General features: G+C 45.0%; 4 protein-coding genes across 8 annotated transcripts in view; 3 read left to right on the top strand and 1 right to left on the bottom strand.

The window, feature by feature from the left end:
• The window catches only part of LOC132462696 (laminin subunit alpha-3-like), a 73,037-nt gene extending 65,760 nt beyond the window's left edge, over nucleotides 1-7,277 (bottom strand). For all 3 annotated transcript variants that reach the window (XM_060058379.1, XM_060058380.1, XM_060058381.1), the window contains exons 1-2: nucleotides 6,080-7,277; nucleotides 5,420-5,572 (exon numbers count right to left, since the gene is read on the bottom strand). In XM_060058379.1, the coding sequence (XP_059914362.1) occupies nucleotides 5,420-5,572; nucleotides 6,080-6,334 (408 nt within the window). In that variant the 5' untranslated portion in view covers nucleotides 6,335-7,277. The remainder of the gene's footprint in view (nucleotides 1-5,419; nucleotides 5,573-6,079) is intronic.
• Nucleotides 7,278-7,396: 119 nt separating this feature from the next.
• On the top strand, nucleotides 7,397-14,324 carry vps4b (vacuolar protein sorting 4 homolog B). 3 transcript variants are annotated; one of them, XM_060058400.1, is made up of 14 exons: nucleotides 7,397-7,551; nucleotides 8,219-8,330; nucleotides 8,744-8,841; nucleotides 10,135-10,246; nucleotides 10,450-10,600; nucleotides 10,804-10,862; nucleotides 11,072-11,191; nucleotides 11,292-11,448; nucleotides 11,540-11,688; nucleotides 12,093-12,174; nucleotides 12,265-12,484; nucleotides 12,596-12,736; nucleotides 12,836-12,975; nucleotides 13,520-14,324. In XM_060058400.1, the coding sequence occupies exons 1-13, from the start codon at nucleotides 7,531-7,533 to the stop codon at nucleotides 12,935-12,937; spliced, it is 1,524 nt and encodes a 507-aa protein (XP_059914383.1). In that variant the 5' UTR covers nucleotides 7,397-7,530; the 3' UTR covers nucleotides 12,938-12,975; nucleotides 13,520-14,324. The 3 variants fall into 3 exon arrangements, with proteins under 3 accessions (XP_059914383.1, XP_059914382.1, XP_059914384.1); XM_060058399.1 differs by having other exon boundaries at nucleotides 12,836-14,324; XM_060058401.1 differs by lacking the exons at nucleotides 7,397-7,551; nucleotides 8,219-8,330; nucleotides 8,744-8,841 and adding an exon at nucleotides 9,070-9,307 and having other exon boundaries at nucleotides 12,836-14,324.
• Nucleotides 14,325-14,508: 184 nt separating this feature from the next.
• kdsr (3-ketodihydrosphingosine reductase) lies at nucleotides 14,509-22,030 on the top strand. The gene is made up of 10 exons (XM_060058403.1): nucleotides 14,509-14,949; nucleotides 15,458-15,547; nucleotides 16,136-16,192; nucleotides 16,308-16,373; nucleotides 16,494-16,589; nucleotides 16,706-16,897; nucleotides 17,078-17,161; nucleotides 17,339-17,422; nucleotides 18,456-18,557; nucleotides 19,370-22,030. Exons 1-10 carry the CDS (start codon nucleotides 14,764-14,766, stop codon nucleotides 19,487-19,489), a joined length of 1,077 nt encoding a protein of 358 aa, XP_059914386.1. The 5' UTR covers nucleotides 14,509-14,763; the 3' UTR covers nucleotides 19,490-22,030.
• A 756-nt stretch (nucleotides 22,031-22,786) lies between these two features.
• Nucleotides 22,787-24,128, top strand: part of bcl2b (BCL2 apoptosis regulator b) — a 28,297-nt gene continuing 26,955 nt past the window's right edge. The window contains exon 1 of the mRNA XM_060058404.1: nucleotides 22,787-23,976. Within this exon, the coding sequence (XP_059914387.1) occupies nucleotides 23,359-23,976 (618 nt within the window). The 5' untranslated portion in view covers nucleotides 22,787-23,358. The remainder of the gene's footprint in view (nucleotides 23,977-24,128) is intronic.

The following is a 24,128-nucleotide window of genomic DNA, read 5'->3' as shown; positions in this document are numbered from 1 at the left end:
CGACAGTTGTCCCCTCTCTCAGCCTGAGCCCCGCACACACCCCTCGTCCCAAAACAATGCGGGCCGTCCAACTGTTGGTCCACGTGCAACAGGTGGCACTGATACAGGGGCGAGGGGACGGAATGAGGGGCGGGGAGCTTTCGTTGAGGGGGTTGATTTATTTTCTAGCAAATGTGTGATGCACCCAACAGGATGTCCGCACGCTCAAGTTCCAAGGTGGAGAGGGGAGATTTGCTGTGCGTGAGGATCACACGTTCAGCACCGTACAACGCAAACCACAAACAACAAGACAAGACAAGGTCGACCAATATGCAGTTGTTATGTGTATGTAAAAATATAAGAGGCTTTATCAGTATGATCAGTAGCCAGCGATTTAATGAATGATTGGCCACAGGGATAAAAGAGTCGCTGGTCCTTTCTGTCTTCCCCCTTCCCCGCTCTGAAGGGCCGACCCATGGGGAGCCGGTTAAATGGTCCCTTCAGGGGTTGGCCCGGGGCCCACAGTCCAGGATGGCATTGGCCTTCCTGAGAAAAGGCCTATTGTGCGTCAGGACTGGTGAAAGCGCCTTAAGGTCCACTTTTACCAATCCTCCTCCTAGTCCGTTTCTACTAAAAAAGAGTCTATATACCAAGGCAAAAGATGCAGGCTCCTACGTGGCTCTCATTGGTCTCGTGTTTAGCAGACGGAATTCTCGATTGCAGGTTATCGTTCCGACGAAATTGTTTGGTCACAAACGATTGCAGAAGAAGCTACTTAGATTATCGCTATTTTAATGAGGGCAATGAAATGCAGGCTTTCTGTGGTTCTTTGGAATGAACGCGGTGAGAAAACAAACTCCAATCCTCGTCTTTGATGAAGTTAAAGATTCTCAAGACAGCCACCCCCCTCCCAGCTCTGTGAACTTGGCCTATGATCAAAAACGTCCATGGCAGAAAAAATACATTATCCATGACATGAAAGGAGAGCAGGGGGATGTGCCGAGGCATGTCTGTGAAGCGGGACCAGGTTCTTTCCAGTGGAAAAGAACCTGCGGAGCCCGTCACCTGCGTCATCACGCCCGTGACCGCTGATCAGCGCTGCTATTTATGAGATCCCCCCCAGCTCTGCGAGTTGAACCGGCGCCATTGTTTTCGGTTCCACTACTGAGCACTTGATTTAGGAGGGCCGTGATCCGAGTCTCGAGACCTGGCTGCTTCTTAGTAGTGATAAAAAGGATCAACCTGCTAGCGGCGAGAGGTTGTAAATATCCAAAAGGCTCGACCGGCACCACAGGCAACAGAGCTGAAGGCAGCTAAACGTGGCTGAAGGCGGCTAAACCCGACCTCTTACATCACCTCTGTCATCATCATCAGCCACGGCTCTAATAGCCATAGCGCCACGGGGTTAGACTGACTGCTAGTAACCAGATAATAAATACATTTAGCATGATAAAAAGAGAGGAGTGATGTTCTATGAAGATGTCATTCTTAGAAAGGGCAGAATGCACGGGATTGGAAATTAAGAGCCTTCTTTTAAAGACATGGTCTACGTATGCGGTCATACAATGCATCGATTCATGTGTGCACACATTTCATGCACTGTGTGTGTGTGTGTGTGTGTGTGTGTGTGTGTGTGTGTGTGTGTGTGTGTGTGTGTGTGTGTGTGTGTGTGTGTGTGTGTGTGTGTGTGTGTGTGTGTTTACATTAATAGACTTTCACTAAGAATTCAATTCCCACCATGAATCCATCCAACACTTTAAGAAGGCATGGTCACTCATAAAAAATATATATATCTACTTTAGCTATATCTAACCTCTGCATGCATTCACAAAGGGACCAGCAGCATGTCACACAATCCAGCCTGGAGGAAACCCACACAAAAGGGGGCGACGGGTGCATTGGGAAAGTCTTAACCTCAGAGTGGAGGCGGACCCCTCAGCTAGCAGTTTAGGTTCCACGTGGAGAAAAAAAAGGAATGGAGCCATTCTAATCCCTGTGCCACCTTACTTATCCAAAGAGAACAACAGATTACGATTTCACAACCTCTAACCGTCTCGCTAACCTAAAGCAATGTCACTATGGATGGGGAAATATGTCAATCTTGCAGAAATAGGTCCATCAAGATGTCAACATTCCTTCATATCAATCTAAACTTTGTACAGTGATATAGTTTATAGTTATGCTGTGTTGCTAAAATGCTCAACAGTAAATAACCACAGTAAATGTCAAGTTATGGCGTGAAAGAAAATCTGCTTTTTTAATGGCCCAGTGATAAGATCAATTGCATTCACTTTTATAGCAGTGTACGTACTTTTACTGTGTATAGGTGTATATACAACCCTAACATAAACCGTATGTACTTATACATGTTCCTGCCCCTCATAAAAGCCCACGGTTAATGCATCTACAGTAGTAATGCCAATAATGTCCTATGGGGTATCACCCAGAAACGAGAGGGGCTTTGGGTCTCATCAGGCAGACGGACAGCCAGACAGTCAGACAGACAGACAGACAGACAGACCACAAAGGGCTGGCATGACCGTCTCCCATGACTGAACGGGCCCACTCAGTCCAATGAACTGCATGCAGTCACATCTCCTAAAATACATTCCCCAGAAAGAAAAAAAACTGGGGGGCGACTGGCGGCCTGCTGGTACATGGTGCGCATATTTACCAGAACAATAGTCTCCTGCGTGCCCTGAATACTTTGACACAAGGCCCACACGCATGTGCTCCCAGCCGCCTATAGGCTGCCACGATGGGCAGTGGGGAGCCATAAGGGTTGTGTCGAGGGTGATTTGGACATATGAGTCCCCTCCTAAGTATCATTGAATCCTTGAATGATATAAGAGTAGGAAGCAATGTCTTGAAGTTGACTAGGGTCGTCTGCTATTGGTCACAGACAGATATTAGTGCGTCTCTGAAATGATGTTGAACATGTTAGTGAAATGACACAAAAGCTTTGGTTTGGTTACTTTGAGTTCGCTTTTGGGATCGGGTACGAATTATTTTTTTTTGTTCTGGATGTTATTATCATATAGAGTGAAGTACATGTCAACTGACCGTCCTTTCAATACAAGCAGCAAAGCGCTTTCAGGTCATAATAAGATAAGGGAATACAACAGGAGGAGTAACCTTTTAGCAATGCTATTAGCTTCTGAAATCAGTCAGTGACCCGACTTTCGACTCATTTCCTGACGGATTTGTCGCGGGTCATTGGTCAAAAGCCAATAATCTGAAAGACAAGACACGCAGTAGCTAGCCAACCAGCAACCTCCACTCTGAGCCTTGACCCTAAAGGCATGTTTAGGCCATTTCTACGCCAACAAAAACGCCATTTTTTTATCTAAGCTAGAACCAAGTGTTCCAATTGTGTGACTAATTACTAAAAACAGGTCAGCCTAAACATCGCATTAAAGATTAACCGAGGCACTCCTCGTCCTCAAACAAGTTGCCACTGGGAGCCGGCGGAAACGTCTCGTCTGAAAGAGAGCCTTTTCCCTTTGAACCGGGTCGTAAAATGTAAACATTCGCCGTGCCGTTATCGAAAATATCCGCTGAGAAAGATGAAGATAAGAGTGGAACACCTGCGTGCTTAAAGGCAACCACAGGATCTAGTCCACCCTGAACAAAGCCCACACCTTTCTGGAGATCGCAAGCTCTGCCCAAAGGATTCAGAATGAGCCACACTAGATTGCTGAGGTCGGCATCGCACAATCCCAGCCTCTAACGAAAAAACAAGAAAGCGTTCTCGGAGGACAAAATCGGCATTCCAACCTAGATGCTCAAATTAACTAATAGTAAAGGCCAAAGCATGAACAACAGTGAAGCTAATACTTTTTAAACATTTGTTTACTTTTACAAGTTTTAATCTGTTTTATACTCTAGCATAGACTCTTAGCAAATGTGTGGGAAGCAAAATAACAAGAAGGCTGTCTGAGGACACAAAATCGGCATCCATCAAGATGCTCAAATAAACTGGTATTAAAGGCCAAAGCATGAATAACAGTGGAGCTAAGCTTTTAATGTTTTGTTACTTTTTAAAGTTTGAAACTGTCTTCTACTCTAGCCCTATTGCCTCCATGTTGGGTTTCTTTTTTTAGTGCTTGTAATACCAAAGCATTATTTTCAAAGGGATTATCTCTTTCTAATAGCCAACACTTTGTCCAAAGAAGAGTGTTTACAATCACAGACATCAGCTCCCCATCGGATCCGTCTGACGGGTCGGACGCAAGCCAGCAGTGTGTGGTGGTGTATTGTGGTGTGTGTGTGCGCGGCAGTGGTTAGATTTTGGGCGGAGCAGTGGTAGTGGGGGTGTCGTGTGTGTGTGTGTGTGTGTGTGTGTGTGTGTGTGTGTGTGTGTGTGTGTGTGTGTGTGTGTGTGTGTGTGTGTGTGTGTGTGTGTGTGTGTGTGTGTGTGTGTGTTTGGTTAGCCTCAGTCGATAATCTAGCCATGCCCTTTGTAGCATGAACCTGTCCATCACTTGTCCCTGCTCAGAAATAAATGGGGGACATTACCACAAATTAAACTAAGACATCCCCCCCCAAAAGGTTTGCATGCGTACATCATCTCCTATGAGCATAGTGGCTATTTTTAACCCCCCACGTCCATCGCCAGTCAGCCTGGCTTATCTAAGAATGGAAGAGAACTGCACATTGGAACTGCAACATGAGGGATTAGGACACATAGGACCGAAGGGATGAGGACACATATAGGTTCATCATGTCCAACCCCACCACACTTTGGCCTTAGCATTCTGCACGACCAGAAACTCAACACCGCATCAAACCCCCCCCAGCAGCGCTGCAGGGCTTCCACATGCCTGGATGTCAGATACCGTCCACCATCGGTAGGAATCTTAATCTCCCCTCAGACAGAATTTCTCAGTTGTTGTTTTTTGACTCATGACAATCAAACATGAAGTGGTTCACGGGCAGCAGGCCAAACTCCACTGCCCTGGACACAGGTCACATCGGATACATATCCCCCGGCCAGAGGGGCGTGAGTTTGATTCCCTGCCAGCAAGTGGTCCACAGGGGGCGTCCCTCACATGACCACCTCTGTCTTAGCGTGAGGAGGGCCCCTGCTTCTGATAGTGCGCTATTGAAAGGAAGAGAAAAAAAACTAAACTGCTTCACATATCCAAATTCCTGTTCCCGCTCCAACAAGCAATCAGCCACCACAGCAGATGCACATGTGTTGATGATAACGGGTTCTTTCAAGGGTTTCAAGACAACAGCAACATAAAAAAGAAGAGGCGAGAAGGATCTATGGGTATGGCGTGACAAGATTCTTCAAATTATACTACTCCTCCCCTGTACATCAGCGATTCCCTCTGTTCACTATATCCGCGTGTAAACGTTGAAAACATGTCGAGTATGTAGGCCTACTCCATTAGTGCAGTAACAGTTCCAGCATGAAGGGGTGCGTTCATCTCACCTGCCCAAGGTCCAGGGTGATGTTCACCTGGTTGTATTTGGGTCCTCTGGAGAGAGGAGGACTCTGCCACCAGCGCTCTGTCCCATCGATCGCATTTGTAACCGGGTGGGCTTTGTTTGGCTCATTGGAGTTGCAGTGGTCACAGAATTGACCCTAAATTGGACATCCATTAGTTAACATGTGTTTTGAAGGGTTTCAGAATACCAGATCGTTTTGCGGAGTAAGAGGTGCAGTTGAGTCCACTGGATTGACTCAACTGCACCTCTGCAGGCATTTACAGAGTTGATAAAACAATTAACGTATGCCAAATGAATTAGTGTCTGTAAACGCATGATAAAACATTCATACAAGGTAATAAAAATGTAATACCATGAAGAAAATCTGGAGCCTGAAAAAGTTCAAACTCACTTTTCGACAGACGACAGACTCCAATTGTTTGCAGGCAGGTGTACACATTTGTACTAATATGGGTAAATTAGGACAGCATGAACCACATACCGCCACATTGAACTAAATAGTGTCTGAAGTAGCAGAATGAATTTAATATAAAAAAAATCATTATCTACTAATTCATGTATGATTCCCACTGATTAATAACTCTTGATAACAGAGTGATAACTCTGGAACTGAGAAAGTCGAAGATAGGTTGAATCATCTCACCTGAATATTTTGAACATTGAATCCAGTGTTGTGTCCTCCGACAAGTTTACAATATAAATCAGATCTCGGGCTCCCAGAATCATCCTGTCCGCAAGTGGCGGTGGCGGAAATATCTGAACCCTGGGCAAGGTTGAAATAAGGTGGACTCAAACTAAATCCTGTTATCTCGTTAAGGCTCACTTGTCCGTTTGCGTGGCGGCAAAACGATGTGAAAAGGATAAAAAATAAGAGGTAGACTTCCATCCGTCTCGCCATGGTCCGCTTCTGGAACCCGCGCTAGATGCTGCAGGCAGCTCTGAGCTTGTCATCTATGGTTCCCGCGGACAGAGGAGGGAGCGCTATACAGCTCTGTTCAGATCCGCTGGGCGAGGTGGGCATGCAAGTGCGTCGTTTGGAATGATACTTTTAAACCGACACTGTACTACTGGTTCGTGGCCGTTCACTTTCGATAACATGTTTCCTATTGAGTTAACTCGGCGCCTTTTCTTTCGGCCAAACTCGGTGTGCCAGCCTGCGTGTGCGTGTGTGCGTGTGCGTTGCACAGAGGTGTCAGGTGTCACGTAGCCGACCGTGAATGAGCTCGACGCGAGGAATAATGTGTTGGCAAGAGAGGCCAAAGGTCTGGTCTACTGTATACGATGAGCAAATTAAAGATTAGATAAAGACTCACTCTGCTCTTCGTATGATTTCCAAAAGTAATTTATATAAAATCGGACATTTGTTCATTTAAAGAGAATTATCATTGGCCTCCATCGTCACTGCCCTTTGAAAATACCTGGTTTATCATAGCTCTCCTCTCGACAGCCGCCTGGAAGTAAACCATGCGTTGGTAATAACTTAATAACTAACTACTATCTAAATAATAACAACAATCGGTTTCATAATCATTGCCATTATCATATTGAAAATGATGAGAATAATCACACGATAAATTAATTAAGTTCATCATGAAGGCAAAGCCCAAAGCTTGCAACAGTGATCCTGGCGCGACATCCAGTGGACAAATCTCGACAGTCCGCGCTCACTGAGGCATGAATTCTTTGGTGTCCCTTTAAAAAAACATCTCTTTGCGTTCGGAGACAAGAAATAAATAAAACATTTCATCGTATACTGGCATATTGTTTAATCTCATTTCTTAATTTACACTATGATGCTTCTCATTATATAATCACGATCAAATAACCACTTTTTTAAGAAGAGACAGTTGTTTATTAGAAAAACACATGACCTAACCTCAGTGACATACTTTATAACTTTGTTGCCGTGGCTCATACGGGTGGTTCTGTGCCCGGCATAGTTAACATTCCTGTTGGCCTCATCTAGCACCCGAGTAGCCTAGCACCGAAGTGACTCGGAGAACCAGGAACTAAATAATAAACATCACGGGGACAGCAAGATACTTTCGTTCAGGCTAAACTGGTTGTGAGACCGATGCCCCAGCTAGATTCCGCATGGATCCCTCAAACCGACAGGTAAAGTATCTCTCTTGAATAACTTGTGTAGGCTATTGTTAACTTTAAAACTGATATCCTAAGTTAGTCGTTTTTGTATTGTCCTATGGTTGTTGTCGTTGTGTGGGGATTTTGAGGAGCATGACAAATAGAAACTGATAGGCAGTGTGTTACATTTCGAAATAGGACGCTTGCTTGAGTTGTTATAATCCTTAATTAATGGGAGACCTGAGGCTATTTTTCATTATGCACTCAACTTTCAGGTAAATGTAATGTTAATGTTACGTTGTGTCCATAGCCTGGCGGACTTTTGAGTCAGAGTGAGAAAACCATTAATGAAATTCCCAGTGAGCTAGCGTATTGTTGTTATGCGTTTGCGTTGGTTATACACCGTAAAACTAACCTATAACTAAAACTACCTAAGATAAGGGAATAGAGCGGTGACATAAAGCCAAGTCATCCGACAATAATCACAGTGACACGCCCATCTGCCAATCACAAGCGGTAATAGAGTTATTATCACATTTAATCATAATTTCCATCCATTTGTCGTGTACATTTGGATGGGTATGGTCAGTGTTACATGAGTAGACTATGTAACAATGCAGGGGACGAATGCATATATAGGCCTTGATACTTTATAAACATTGTGTTGCTACGTAACAAATTAACTAATGTCTGTTTCCAGAAAGCCATAGCACTGGCTCAAAAGGCTTCACAAGAAGACCTGGATGGAAACTATGAAGAAGCGATCCGCTCCTACCAGCATGCGGTCAAGTACTTTTTGCACATACTGAAACGTACGCGAATTGATGCCTGGGTCAAGTGTCTATGTCATAATAACCTCTCGCCGGCCTTACGCGTGCGCACACAAACACACACACACACACACACACACACACACACACACACACACACACACACACACACACACACACACACACACACACACACACACACACACACACACACACACACACAGTCACGCACACGCACACACACACACACACACACACACACACACACACACACACACACACACACACACACACACACACACACAAGTGTGTCATGCATTGATTTGTATACAGTAATATTTATCTTAGGCCTACCTTTGTAGTTGGAAAATAACTCATGTTCCTTCTATCACTATAACAGTAGGCCTATGTTCAATTGTTGAGTAAGTTACCATATATTCTCCAATTTCTATCAGGACCCCAAGGTAAAGAGGACAACCAAACGATCAGAGACAAATGTAAACAGTACCTGGACCGAGTGGATGAACTTCAGGACTACCTAGACAAAAAGAAGGTTAATAGACAAACAAACAAACTAATAAATAAAGGCTGCATTATGGGGTGGCATGTAAAACGTTCAACAGTGATGAATACATGATTTGCCAGGTGTTGCATTCTGAAAAATGAGTAGCTGCTGATCGTCATGCAATGTAAGCGGTGGTAACTCATAACTCATTGACCAACACTCCCTGGTCGATGACGGCGGCTGCGTCTTGACGTATCTGCGTTACGTGCGCGCGTTTGTGCACAACAGAATCCACCAACCCCGAGTCTCTGGCTTCTCAATGCGGAAGTCAGCGTTTTGCCTTATTATTCTTCGGCGATCACCGAGATAGAAAATAAGTTGAAGCATCGCCGTCGTGTGAGGTGACAGGACTAGAACAAACCCACACGGATTGGTCGGCGTATTTGCACTATTACCTTTGTTCCGACCGGGGGGACAGTAGACAGCCCTTATGGCTGCCAACAACAATTTACAGGTAAGTGGAAGAGCTAAGCCTCGGCTAGCTCAGTGAGCTAACGGTTACTGCGCCAAGCAAAAAACAACAGTAGCCTGCGTACATGGTACCGCTTTGGAACTTTAACCATGAGAACGACAGAACACGACCTTTTTATTGGACGAATGTCCGCTCGATCCCGTGATGATAAGGGCTGTTTCAGTCTCAATACCTGATCACTGAGCCGTCTGACTTTGCCACTGACAACGCAGTATAGCGGCTTGGTTTGTTTTCGACGAGTATCGATGTCTTCCATTAAAGAAAGGGGCGTGTGGTGTTGTTTTGTACACTGTACGCGATAGATCATCCCTACACATGTGACTTATTGGTTGTGTGGCTCGGCGTATGTTCCTTCCATCATCGGAGCCCTCCAGCCTTTGATCCATCCAGAAGCCTTGTTCATGGGTCATGCTTGTTGCAGGAGTTGTTTAGTAACCCAGAACACGGCTCATGTGCATTTTTGATTTTGTGCCAAGTTCGTAAGTCAAACTAATCGTCAAAGGGAAATGATACAAATTACGATACACTACCTCTGCGGTTCAAGTTCTCCCCGGCCACTCATTTTAGTGTCAAGTGCCGTCACGCAGGTGTGACTCCCATCACACATAGGATGATTTGGGGTTGGGTGCCAGATCCTAAGAGCTGGTGGTCGTCAATATTAAAGCTTGACTCCGTTATCGAGTTACTGTTACGATCTGAGACCATCTCTCACCTGGTTGTTATGTTGGAATGTCATTGTATTGCTTTCACAGTTATAACCCTAATGCAAATTGAACGCTCTCCTAATCATCGCTCCTTTTGTACTACAGAAAGCCATCGATCTTGCCGGTAAGGCAGCACAGGAGGACAAGGATAAAAACTATGAAGAGGCTTTGCGTCTGTATCAACACGCTGTTCAATACTTCCTGCATGTAGTTAAGTGTAAGTATGTTTCTACAGAAAATTAACTCCCCCTTTTTTTAAAACTTACAAGCAATGTATTATAACAGTTTAAATGGAAAAATTGTACTGCCTAGATCATACAAAGAAGTACAAGTTTCCCCCCTGCCAACATAATTAATAATATGTTAATTAAAAAATGCACCCTTCCATCTTAACTTTTTGTTTACATATTATTTTGCTAGATGAAGCCCAGGGGGACAAGGCTAAGCAGAGCATCCGGGCGAAATGTGCGGAATACCTTGACAGGGCAGAGAAACTCAAAGAGTACCTCAAGAAGAAGGAGAAGGCTCCTCCTGCAAAGCCTGTCAAAGAATCACAGTCAGAGGACAAAGGGTTAGTAGTGTCATGGAATTTGAAAGGGGCAAGGTTTGATCCCCAATGTCGGCATACCTGCTCTTAGATGACGTGTATTTGAAGTTACTGTGAGTCACTTCTGATTAAAGTGGCTAGTGTTTGACGACCTGATTAAGCATTAAAATATATTTTTTCATGCAACGGGCTGTGTATGTGTAACATATGTTCATTTGTGTGTCCAGAAATGAAAGTGATGAAGGCGATGATCCAGAGAAAAAGAAGTTTCAGAACCAACTCTCAGGTTTGTGGTGGTGGCAATAGTTTCACTTTCCTTAATAATATGTTAATTAAAAAATGCACCCTTCCATCTTAACTTTTTGTTTACATATTATTTTGCTAGATGAAGCCCAGGGGGACAAGGGCTTCATCTAGCAAATTATATCATTTTATATAATTCCTTTGAAATGGTCATGTGAGATTGAACACAAATCAACCTGTTATTTCTCAAAGGTGCAATTGTCATGGAGAAGCCCAACATCATGTGGAACGACGTCGCTGGCTTGGAGGGAGCAAAGGAAGCACTGAAAGAGGCTGTCATCCTACCCATTAAATTCCCACATCTATTCACAGGTATTCCATTCCACCACTTCCTTAAAGGAAAAGGCCATGTGGGCCACGTGCTTGTAAACATCACGTTAGCGATCTTCAAGACCCATGCTTGCCTTCACAGGGAAGAGAACACCGTGGAGGGGGATCCTGCTCTTCGGACCCCCAGGTACGGGAAAGTCCTACCTGGCTAAAGCCGTAGCAACAGAGGCCAACAACTCCACCTTCTTCTCCATCTCCTCGTCCGACCTGGTGTCCAAATGGCTGGGAGAGAGCGAAAAGTGAGGAGGGGTGATCTCACTAAAGTAAACGGCGTGTCGTTTACTATGGAACATCTCAACAAGCGGCATGTCTTCTTCCTTGCCTTCCCAGGCTGGTGAAGAACCTGTTCACCCTGGCTAGGGAGCACAGGCCTTCCATCATCTTCATCGACGAGATCGACTCCCTCTGCGGCTCCAGAAGTGAGAACGAGAGTGAGGCGGCTCGCCGCATCAAGACAGAGTTCCTGGTGCAGATGCAAGGTATAATAGCAAGCCGTTTGCCTTTATTCACGTCAGTCCTGCATTACTGTGTTTTTGCCTGGGGTACCCATGCTAAAAATGCATTGTAAGAGACGCTATGGACCAATTTGCCCACTGAATGGCTTATGTAATTACCCTGGATTCAGTAGCATTGCTTTTAGTTCCCTACCAGCAGAAGTATGTAGGTAATAACGGATAACAATGAAGTTGTAATATCATGCCATCACCATAGTAAGCGCTAAGTGGAAATGCTAATGAAATGATCGCTCGGTGTATTGAATCAATCAATCTAATATCCATTTTCAAGACGGAAAGATCGAACCAATGAGGTAACCCCCTCTTGAGTCCTATACAGGCTTGCAGGGACATGTAAAAACTATGCTATGGATTTTCTTGATTTACAGGAGTGGGAAACGACAACGAAGGAGTGCTGGTACTTGGAGCCACAAACATCCCATGGACTTTGGATTCTGCCATCAGAAGAAGGTATGCATTCTCATTGAGCACCTTCAAAACCATGCCCGCTGTCCCCCTGTGCTCCCTGTAACCCACGTCGAAACCGGTCCAACCCTGCAGATTTGAGAAGAGGATCTACATCCCTCTGCCCGAGGAGCACGCCCGATCCTTCATGTTCAAGCTTCACCTGGGCGCCACCCCAAACAGCCTCTCCGAATCCGACTTTGTTACTCTGGGGAAAAAGACAGAAGGCTACTCGGGGGCGGACATCAGTGTCATCGTCAGAGACGCCCTCATGCAGCCGGTCCGAAAGGTCCAGTCGGCGACCCACTTCAAAAAGGTGCGCCCTGGTTCTAAACGTAACGTTTTTCCTTCGTTTGGCCCCTGTACACGGTAGTAGACTCACTCCACTCCTGCTTTGTGTCTCCTGCTTATGTCTGATGTTGGTTAGGCACGGGGGCCGTCAAGAGATGACCCCAACATTATGGTCGACGACCTGCTGACCCCTTGCTCACCGGGGGATCCTAATGCCATTGAATTGACATGGATGGACGTTCCCGGGGAAAAGCTCATGGAGCCAATTGTTTGCTCGGTAAGGGTGGTGCAAGCTTACCTCATGGTTAAATGTACCGTTGATACATTTACATTACACTCAATTACATGACTGCCTTCTTTTTGTCTTTCTTCTAAGTCGGACATGCTGAGGTCACTCGCCAACACAAAGCCCACTGTTAACGATCAAGACCTGGACAAACTGCGGAAATTCACAGAGGACTTTGGACAGGAAGGCTGAATGGGATGTTTCACTGATGAAAACCAAAGCAAAAAAAAGTATAATTCTGAAAAGTTATTACTCCAGTTATGACACTATGCCCCATCTCCCCCCTGCCCGCCTTCCACCAGTCCTAGCTGTCTGTCACATGAGGGTTATGTCACATATTTGGAGGACATGGGTTTCTTTCATGTCACCAGTTGTCCCAAAAAGGGCTCAAGACTTAATTGACCGTGGTGTAGCAGCTGAGCCGACTCAAATAAATAAATAAGTACTTTAAATAGCACACTTTTGGTTTCTCCAAGGTGTGCCGACTTATCCTCTGATATAAGTACTTTTCAGCAGGATATGTCTGACGATCAGAAGATAACTTGTGAGCAAGGTCTTGATATTCTGATCGTCATTATTTATTTCAAAGGACTAAGGTACATGTTATGGGTTCAAGTCCTCCTCACTAAATAAATCCCTTTTTTGCTCCTATTTTGTATAAAAGCTTTTATCAAATAACTCTTGGGCTTAAGGAAATGACTTCCAAGTTGGATGCCACCGTGTTTCTAGAGTTATATATTTGAGTGGTTTGAATATAGGTTTTTTTTTCCCCAGACTGTGCAGTGGACGTATGGAATTGTGACAGACTGACACTCAGGATTGGAGCTGCATTTGGGCCAATTCAGATTCATTTCTCCATGGATTTCTCCCTGACAAATCTTTGTATCTCGTTTTGATTCTAACGCTGGATCACTGTAGCTGCCAGACTTCAAAAACAACCAATGTGCGTTTTGGTCCTCTGCTTATTCTACAACATACACGTGTTCACACCATTGCATGACCCTACATCACTTTCCTGAATATCCTCCATATTAACATAAAAGCCTTTTTTTAATATACAAGCAATGGTTTGTGCTGAAGGAAAAGATGCCACTTTGGTTCAATTATACATTGCGTCATAGACTGAAGACTTCCCCACCATATTCATGTTCCACTTTGAAATGCAGCTCCAAGCGTAAGGCACATGAGGCCCTCTGGCGGGAAGCTGTGCACCATGTGCCTTCCAAACCAGTTGCAAGATGTTGTTGTTTTTTCCTTTGGTTGAGTTTTGCAATTGGATGACATATTGCTATAAACTTTGGGTGTGTTTGCCACCACTGCTAAGAAATGTATATTACCTGCACATTTTGTGTAAACTCATATAGTTTGAATACTTCTACTCTTAACTCTAACGGTGTTCAGAATACAAAAAGTTTGTCCTTCTGAATGTTGGTAGGGAACATCTCTGAGTTACTGTAAAGTGCGGTTCTTAGATAGGACAAATGTGTAAGCCTTTTCTTTTTGTAAAAGGTCAGCCAGGCATCAGTTATTCTCTTTCTTTTACATAAAATGTAAATAAAATAAAAACCATCCAAATATACTGAACATTTTGTTTGTTTTGTTTGTAAATCGTTACATAAAATATTTACTCATTATATAAACCTGCCACGTGAGATCCTGCCTTATCCTACTTTGGTCGGATGCGGAAGTAGTGTTGCATTCTGGGAATTGTGGTCGTTGTATAATCAAACCAGGCCTGCATCAATACAATTTTAGAGGTTAAAAAACTACAGCTACCCGGAATCTGTGTTGCATCCTTTCAAAGTGGAGTTGGATTTGTTTTGGTTTATGCAGAGTGGGCTTTTTCGTACAGAGCGAAGGTTCATCACGATCAATTATTACGGAGCCCTAACTCCTCCTCCGAGAGTTCGGTTTCGTAACGCCTAAAACGGACGGCCGTCTCTTGACTCATACGATACAACCCCCCCCCAGATTCCGTTTTCTGGTTAGCCATTAAGCTAACGACTGCGGACTCACCCATGTCCTCAGAAGAGTTGAGCTCATCGATCACAGATTGGTTCTTTTTCAATTCCTGGTGGCTCCTTCTGCCATTCGTGATGCTTCTTGTCATCGCTGCCTTCATCGTTGCCTTTGTGTTGCTCCTGTACATGATATCGCCTCTTATTAGCCCCAAACCTTTTAAACTCAACGGGGCCCATGTCGTGGTAAGTTTGTCTGAATCAAGATGCTAGCGTTACGTAGCCTAGCCTAGCCAAATTATTGGTTGTTTCTGCGTTTACATTCGTTTTTAATGACGCACCTTTCCTCAAGGACGACTTATAAATGCGAAAACAATTTTTGGTGGACAAATTTTCAGCCCTTGCAAGATTGTTTACCTCTGCTGTTTAAAGCAAGCTGTCATTTCATGACACGCCCACACAATTAGGATTCTCTGCATCTAGCAATGTTGTTATAATTTAATAATGTGTGATGCATTTAAGATCAATCTTTATATAGCACTATATATATTTGCCCACATGTAGTAGGGCGTAGATAACTAAACAATGATAAAGGCTCCAAAGAGAAGGCAAGCCAGAGAAAAGGCGTTCAAATGTATTACCGTTAGTTTTTGTAGGCTATGTGTAGATAAATTAAACTCCTATTAAACCACAACCATATGCCACATTCGGATATTGCCTGTGAGCCACATCTAAACACTGATTTGATGTACAGGTAACTGGAGGATCGAGTGGGATTGGGAAGTCCATCGCTATGGAATGCTACAGGCAGGGAGCCTTCATCACATTGGTGGCCCGAGACGAGGTCAGCACATTTCAAGGATGCAGTGACGCCACTTATACACATTGTGCTGTCTAGTGTGGTGGATATCAGTTTGTTCCTGCAAGTTGAACTACAAAGATTGAAATCTTTATTTTGACTTTTTTAAATATTTATGCTCAATCAATAGACCAAACTAAAAAAAGCGAATATTTTCCCGGATAAATGCAATGTTTGAAAAGCTTATACAAGCACACATTAGCAAACTAAACTTCTCGATAAGATAGCAGGTGGTGCAGGTACGTAGAAAACAATGAAAGGCAAATAATCGCACAGAATAATTATAATGTCCACAGAAATTTCCTTCACACGTTTCGTCATTTGAATATTAGGGTATCGTGGAAAAAATATTTGAACTATCTGTTTTGTATGCTTAGTTGGCGATCTTTTTTTTAATATTTGCATATAGGCCTACTGCAATTTGCATATTTTTTGTCTGGAATATTGGACATGCAGGCTAATGGTAAATTTGCCAAGGGGATTGAACCTTTACTATTGCTATCTGCAGGGTTCAAACCAAGTTGAACTCTAATAATCACTCTACGTGCAATATGACCCACATTTCACCCACAGACTAAACTGGTTCTGGCGAAGAAAGAGGTGGAGAAATGTGCTATCAATGACAAACAGGTATGTGGCATTGTTTTTTGTTTTAACCCACATAAGTGCTTTTGTTTTATGCAGGCCGTATTTTCCAGACTTTGGTTAATGTCCTTTTTATTTACCATAATCCTTCTACTTTCAGGTGGTGCTCTGCATATCAGTGGACGTCTCCAGTGATTATGGTCAAGTGGAGAGTGTGATAAAACAGGTATTTAATCTATATTTCTTAACAAAGACCCATTCCGTTGCTCTGTAATGGCATGTGGTGATAAATGTGTGTGTGTGTGTGTGTGTGTGTGTGTGTGTGTGTGATTTTGGCGCTGCACAGGCCCAAGAAAAGCTAGGCCCTGTGGATATGCTGGTGAACTGTGCCGGAACATCCATAGCGGGAAAGTTTGAGGAGGTGGATATGGATCGCTTCAAAGTAAGTCGCTAACAACAGAGCTAAACTACTCTGGTTAACCTGGGATGCCTCTGTCTGATACGATATACATCTTTGTACAAAGCCCCTGTCTAACACGGCCCTCTGGTCCCTAACAGAAGATGATGGAGGTCAACTTTCTGGGCAGCGTGTATCCCACCCGGGCGGTCATCACCACCATGAAGGAGCGTCGGATGGGACGCATCATGTTTGTCTCCTCTCAGGCCGGACAGATCGGCCTGTTTGGCTACACTGCCTACTCCCCGTCTAAATTCGCCCTCCGCGGTCTGGCAGAGTCCCTGCAGATGGAGGTGGGTTCAGGGACAGCCGTCCTGTGTAACAATATGCCCACAAAGGCCGTTATTCATTTCCACGGGAAACCCCTGGAAGTTACCGGGAGCATCATGTGTATAATGAATCTAGCTCAAGAGTGTTGGGGCTGAAAGCTGCAGAGGTTTGATTGATAGAGGGGTTGGATTTCTGCTCTGCAGATGAAGCCTTACAACATCTACGTGACCGTGGCCTACCCCCCAGACACGGACACACCAGGATTCGTCGAGGAGAATAAAACAAAGGTAAAGGGCCACTTTGAAAACAGAAGTGACCCTTCAAATATCATCTCTTCCTCATGATGTTGTCATTGCCACCAAGGCCACAATCAGCTTCAGTCAACATACATTTTTTTCAAAAGATAAAAACCAGTCAACCCAGGGTTTTTCTCTAAGCAACGTATGTATTATGTTCTCTCCTAGCCTTTGGAGACCAGGCTGATCTCGGAGACGGCCGCTGTTTGTCAGCCGGACCAAGTGGCCAAGATCTTCGTGAAGGACACCGTGGTAAAATAGGCTGATCCCTCCCCTGCCCAACAACAAAGACCTTTTTAAAGGCATCACTTATTTCTAGGGATGGGATATGGATATATGACTGATACACGACTATTAAATTCCAAACTCGAGTGATCGAATGAATTCCTCGAGGATCAACCGAGTACTCGTTTAATCTAATCTATTTTTAGAATGCAACGCATCTGCGGCAGGAATAGGCCTGATGATGAACGGCAATATTACCAACCAAACATGTAATGCTTATTCTCCATCAAAACAGTCAGAGTTATCAGAGTATTCATTATTTATTTTTGCAAACGTTCAAAACACATTTTCCTTACAAAAATAAATATGCGTCTCACAATTTAAATCACGTCGAACCAAGGCCTGTAACGGTTTAAAGAAAAACAAAAACGAAACAAGTAGCCTAACCATTGCAAATAATTTAAAGCTGCAAATAAAATGGCAGCAAATGGACAAAAAAAAATACTCAGCGTTGTGATCTTCTCTACACGGCCGGGATTACAGCTGCGTCTTGCGGCGGTGAAAATAGCCGACACACTTGGTTGCTGTGGGTCTGCTTTCCCGAACTCACCGTTGTGTTTCAGGAGCATATGTTACCACATAGTACTTGTAGTACTCTGGTAGCTCGATTGGCATATTTTACATTTCACCTTCTGATCGCCTATTTCTGTAAAGTATTTCAATTCTTCGCTGCGCTTTGCTTTAACCGCCATCTCTTAACTTTTTGAATTCTGGCGTGCCTGCACACGGCACGGCACGCGCCACACAGAAATTTGATACATTTCATTTGCTTTGTGCCCACGGCATGCGGGGCACAAATACACACACAAACTTTTTTTGTGCGTGTGTATATGCAAACTCGAGTTTGCCTGTCCACCAACCGAGTTCATATGTAACGAGGAGTACTCGAGTAATCGATTCCTCACGCCCATCCCTACTTATTTCCCTTTCATTTTCACGGGTTCGCGGGTGGGGGTTCTCTCGTCCTAACCCCGTGTCTTTGGTTCCCCTCGTCCCACAGCAGGGGAACTTCAACAGCTCCGTGGGCCCAGACGGATACATGCTCTCGGCCCTGACCTGCGGGATGTCCCCCGTCACCTCCATCACAGAGGGCCTCCAGCAGGTACGTCCCGCCGAACGGCAGACGGTCGATGTATGTGGGTGTGGCGGCGTGAAGTAGGGCTGCACAATATATCGAATTTTTATCGCGATGACGATATTGGCGTCCCACGATGACACGTAGTGTTCTCGTGATGTTTTCGCGATATTTCTTTGAAGTAATGCATCCGCAAAAAAAAAGAGAACCAAAAAAGGAACTAGCCCCGCATGCAGTATACGCTCTACCTCCGCTGCAAAGCAAACCAAGCGCTCCCTGTACACCTGTCTGCGACTGCGTGGGTCCATGGTGTGGCCTGGCAGCAATTTGCCACTGAGCACAGTGTGTGGCTCCTACCACTAGGGGGTGGTAGAAATTCGAAAGATTTTTGTTTCAATGAATAATCGTGGTAAATAATCGTGATATCAATATCGATCAAAATAATCGCGATAATCATTTTGGCAATAATCGTGCAGCCCTAGCGTGAAGAGTTGGTGATTTCGACGTCCACGGGATTTCATTACTTTGGATAAAAGGCTAAGGTTCTGGCCCGCGTTACACCGTTCTCCCATCTTGGTGGAAATCTTTTAGTTGCAAATCTTCAGAGTGCATTGGCCACGAAGCGGCAGGTGTTGTCAAGCCGATACACATGACGCAGCCAGACACGCCTAATAGGAAACCAATGGGGCGATGAAGCTCGGGTTTCCTGTTGATCGCATAGAAACGCGTTTCTCACGAACGGAAATCCGTGAAAAATAGGCAGCACTATGGTTGAAGAAGGATGTTTAGGACCTTGGTTTGACCCCCACTCCCCCCCCCCCCCCCCCCCCCCCATGCAGATCGTGACCATGGGGCTGTTCCGGACCATCGCGCTCTTCTACCTGTGCAGCTTCGATAGCATCGTGCGCCGCTGCATGATCCAGCGGGAGCAGGCCAAGGCGGCCGACAAGAGGGAGTAAGGAGCTGGCAACGTGGGCAAAACCAACCATGCATTTCATATTGTCGTCGACGTAACCAGAGCTTATCTACCTTACTGGACATCCACACTATTTCTGACCAGGCACAGCTAAAGTCCTCCACCCGCCTGACACTATCCTCATCGCCTGTCCCTATCCTCAACTCTATACTCAGCCCACTCACCCCTATTCTCACCCCCTGCCCCCCCCCCCCCTTGCCCATATCCTCCCCCACACCCTCACCCCCCCAGCCCAGCTTCCTTCCATTGCCATCCTTCCTCCACACGAAAAAGGATTGCACAGCGCAGTCCCGAGTGTGAAGAGAAGTGAGAGATCAGCTGATCAGATGGGACAACACGATGACTCATGTGTTCCATCTGTAAGCCCGCCATTGTATTATTTACTATACTGTAGACTTAAATCCTCTCCAAAGCATTCCAGTGACTTTTCGGTTCAATGTGAGTGCAAATGCTTCTGTGGTGTTGGAGCAGCCTTATTGAAGTGGGTGGTGGTGGTGGTGGTGGTGGTGGTGGTGAAGGCAGGCCCACACACACTCTCCACCTCGTGTTAAGTAGGCCTTGTCAGCGACTGACACTCTGGGTGTGAAATCCCTTCATACAAGGGAGCAAGTGGAACTCAGAAGGGCCACTCTTGTTTGTTCCACTCTTACTACTGTACACGTTGCTTTCCTCTACTGGATAATCATCGCTCAATGACCATTGACTTGTCCTGTAACATGAAGTCTTTGCAGGTCAAAGCTCCTCCTGTGTGCACTGTTGTAAGATTTGTGTTTGATTGACTATCAGTAATCCCAAACCTGGGATATACGGTCTAAAATACTGCGTTAACTTAATAATAAGTGTGTGATAGAATAGCGTTCATTGGAGATCAATATAAAATGACGCCAGCTTTGGACCGCTAACACAAAGCCGTAACTTTCTTCTGGAAATGGGTAACTGCTGTTTTTTGATGTTCAGGTGAAAACATGTGGATGTGTTTGTGCGCTGGTTCCTCATGGAGGGAATATCCAACATGGCATTTGAGTAAATTCAGACTAAGAAACTTTTAACCTAAACCCAAATCGTTTTTTTTTATTTCAAAGAAAAGCTATGTGTGGAAGCATAAGGTTATGAAGGTGCTGAGTTGATGGTTCACAATACAGCGAAATTCAGGCACGAAATGTACGTTCAAGTCTCGTTTCCTTTCACTGCGCTAAATGAGATGTATGAGATTAGTCGTATCCGCTGTACGTGTGAACATATGTAATCCCATCTAGGATATCTTGGGATCAAAGTAATACTTTGATGGGGGTCCGTATGTCAGGCCAAGCTTAAATGGGACGGGTCTTGCTGGATCGAGCACTGTCCCCTTTAGTCCTATAGAGGGAACCAGAGTATAGTTTTATGGAAATGCAAATCTGGCGTCTGGCGGTTTTTTTTTCCTCCTTTTTTTAACAAGGGAGATACCCTTGTTCTGACGATTCCTTACGACTGTCAGTAAACTTTTGATGTCTTTCAAGCCTTTAAAAAAAAAAATGTATTTGATGTGGGGGGCGCGGGAAGGGTATATACGTCTTCCTTTTATCCATGAAGAGACTACTTTACAAACTAAACATACAAAAAAGATAGTTCAAATATTTTTTCAACAACACTCCTAATATTCAAATGACGAAACGTGTCAAGGTAATTTCTGGGGACACTGCGATTATTTGCCTTTCATTGTTTTCGACGTATCTGCGCCGCCTGCAATCTTATCTAGAAGTTTAGTTTGCTAATGCAGTGGGGAGCTATTGTTGTCAGGATCCAGTCAGATACCAGGTGTGTGTTTATCAGGCAAGTCTTAGTTGAAGGCAAGAAGCTGACTGCAGAATACCTTGGTCTAACTCACCTGTCCTTTGGACCAGTTTATCACACTTTTGTGTAATACATTTCCCAGCATTTGACAGTAGTGCTGGATGGATTACAATGCATCTAGATTAAAGCCTTAGGGTAAGCCAAGATAAGAAAGTGAGAATGCATGACTCATATGATGATGAACTTCTCATTGGACGTTGCTTCACTGTTCGTGCAAGCCTGTACTGAAACGCTTTTCATTCACGTTCAGGGTTTGCTTTCAGGGGGATCCCTCTTCTGATCTACATGTAGCATCTTCTTTGTAGAACATGTAGCTAATGGAAACCTGTCGTTTTAACACGTTCAAGCTATGCAAATCTGCCCTGTACACACACATGTTGAAACGAGGTGATGTATGTGCTTATTACATTTTTGTTCGCTGCTTATGCTGTTGTCCCTCGTATGTAACAGAGTCTTCGATGACTTGCTTTGGATTGGGATTATTTAAGAGTTTACACGTATTGCATCTGAAAGTCTTAATGCGCTTTGTGTCTTGAGTTAATTTATGTTCTGGGCTTTCATTCCTTTTGCCTTGTCACGATTGTTTTTGATTTTCACCTTGTGTGCCATCGAAAGAAAATGTGAGCAGTCGAATGAATCTGTCTTATTTTCGTACATGGTCAAATGAATAAATAACTGTTTGAAAAAATAACACCTGTTTGAGTGGTATTCTTTTTCCAATCCTGAAAACAAATGGTTTCTGTTAATTTATACAATTATTATTGAGCACATGTGTGAGGCCCTAACTTATGATAAAAACTCCAAGTTGTATAGGCCTATTCTTCTATAGATATTTTTTTTATACTCAATCGTAGAAAGGGCTTCAGTCATTCCCTAGAAACATTTTCGCTCCACTACCTAATTTGACATCTGGCCTTGTTTTGAGGAATTGAGATGGTAGGAGGCTGTAAAGTATTCTGTTTGGAGGCACTTTAATCTTCCATGAGGGGGGATCATCCAGGGCAGCGGTATTCTTAGATGTGCTCAAGGCTGGGATCTTAGCGCTGTGTGTCCCCTCACAATCACCATCTACCGATGGCAGGCTACCGAATGCAAAAATATGTATGTGTGGTAGTAAACTTAATATCCATTAATGCCCATACATTACTGCATAACAGCGTAATTGTGTTAGCCAGCTGTCTCAGCAGCCATATGACTCGGGACATCAACTCCGCTCCAGTGCTGGGTTGAAGCAGTCTCTCCAAACACTGCGCAAATCGTTTTCCCTTGGTCGCCGTTTAATTGTCTTTTTTTCCCCTGTGAATGCCGTTGCCATCTTGATTCTACATTACATAACAAACAAATAACGCTCAATGTTTGGAGCGGTGGTTTTTCCTCTTCTTATGTATAGATCAGCGCACGCTCAATGAATTACGGAGGCTGGTGATGACGTATTAACTACATCACTGGAGAGCGCAAAACCACTCCTCGGCAGTGGGCAGGGAGCAGAGCAGCAGAGAGCGACCGAGCGACCTTGTCTGGTCGGATTCACAGTTTCGTGGCTTGTTGTGCGTGAAAGCTGCGGAAACGAACAGTGGGTCGCGGTGGTATGGCGGTTGTTCTTCGCGGTGCATGTGCTAACTCGGGATGTTTTTCCAACAGATCTTTTAACAGAGGTGGTGCAGAGGCATAGGATACTCGTTCCCATTCCTCTCTTCCGTATGTTGGATTTGTGTGCAAAAGGAGGATCGAGGAACGACGCTCACCCAAAAAGGCGCTTGGGAAACATGAGGATTGCATGGAGCGGTCCAAACCCACGTACAGCATTGTTGGACTTTTAAGAGGTTTGTGTTTGTTCTCGAGCAAGGCTTGCGCATCGCCCGGACACATCTCGGTGGAGGATACACACATGCATCATTTATACATGTAACATAGTTTTCTGTATTATGCATATGCACACTATATCGGACCAGAAGGCGTCCATGGTGCGTGTCATTTAACGATTTCCTCTGTGCACCAAGTGCCAAATCCTCAACTGCGATGGCGAACGTGTGCAACCGCGATATCGTGCAAAAGTACATTTTCCATAAACTGTCCAAGCAGGGGTATATGTGGGAATTCGAGGACGCTGCAGCCGTTCAAGAAGAGGAAGAAGAAGAAGAGGAGGAGGTGGAGGAAGAAGAAGTGGGGAATAATAGGTCGATCATCGCTCCTCCACCGACTTTGGTGAAACGATGTCGAGGAGAAGTGGGGGACGACAACGACGCCAACACCGGGCCGGAGAGCATCCCCCGTCTTTCCAAGCGGATCACGGCCCGCCACGGGGACCCGCGCGCGGCGACCCACCGGGTGCTGCGCGAGGCGGGGGACGAACTCGAGAGACTCTACCAGGCGGACTTCACCGAGATGTCGCACCAGCTGTACCTCACGTCGACTACGGCGCAGAGGCGGTTCAGGGAGGTGATCGACGAGCTGTTCAGGGACGGCGTGAACTGGGGCCGGATCATCGCGTTTTTCGAGTTCGGGGGAACCGTGTGCGTGGAGTGCGCCGGCGGCCAGGAGGAGGAGATGGTGGCGCAAGTGGAGCACATCGCCGAGTGGATGACTGAGTACATGAACGGGCATCTGAACAACTGGATCCAGGACAACGGGGGATGGGTAGGTTTTAAATGTTTAACGGTTCAACATTCAACGTTATTCCCCCCGTTATTGTCCTAGCACGCACAGAAGAAGGTGATAGCAGAACATGCGAAACCGAACTGCACCGATAGCTGGTATGTTGTTGGGGCTGTCTGTCAAACGCAGCGGAC

Source organism: Gadus macrocephalus, chromosome 8 (assembly GCF_031168955.1).
Source record: "Gadus macrocephalus chromosome 8, ASM3116895v1".
Lineage (NCBI taxonomy): Eukaryota > Metazoa > Chordata > Actinopteri > Gadiformes > Gadidae > Gadus > Gadus macrocephalus.
This window is presented reverse-complemented; position numbering and strand designations above follow the sequence as displayed.

What these genes read in the sequence shown, in the direction of transcription:
- kdsr (XM_060058403.1), top strand. Translation starts at nt 14,764, where the DNA reads ATGTCCTCAGAAGAGTTGAGCTCATCGATCACAGATTGGTTCTTTTTC. An exon ending in GTGCTATCAATGACAAACAG is followed by an intron (nt 16,193 to 16,307) that starts GTATGTGGCATT and finishes TTCTACTTTCAG; the next exon opens with GTGGTGCTCTGCATATCAGT. An exon ending in TGGAGAGTGTGATAAAACAG is followed by an intron (nt 16,374 to 16,493) that starts GTATTTAATCTA and finishes GGCGCTGCACAG; the next exon opens with GCCCAAGAAAAGCTAGGCCC.
- vps4b (XM_060058400.1), top strand. Translation starts at nt 7,531, where the DNA reads ATGGATCCCTCAAACCGACAG. An exon ending in GTTTCAGAACCAACTCTCAG is followed by an intron (nt 10,863 to 11,071) that starts GTTTGTGGTGGT and finishes TATTTCTCAAAG; the next exon opens with GTGCAATTGTCATGGAGAAG. An exon ending in CGGCGACCCACTTCAAAAAG is followed by an intron (nt 12,485 to 12,595) that starts GTGCGCCCTGGT and finishes GATGTTGGTTAG; the next exon opens with GCACGGGGGCCGTCAAGAGA.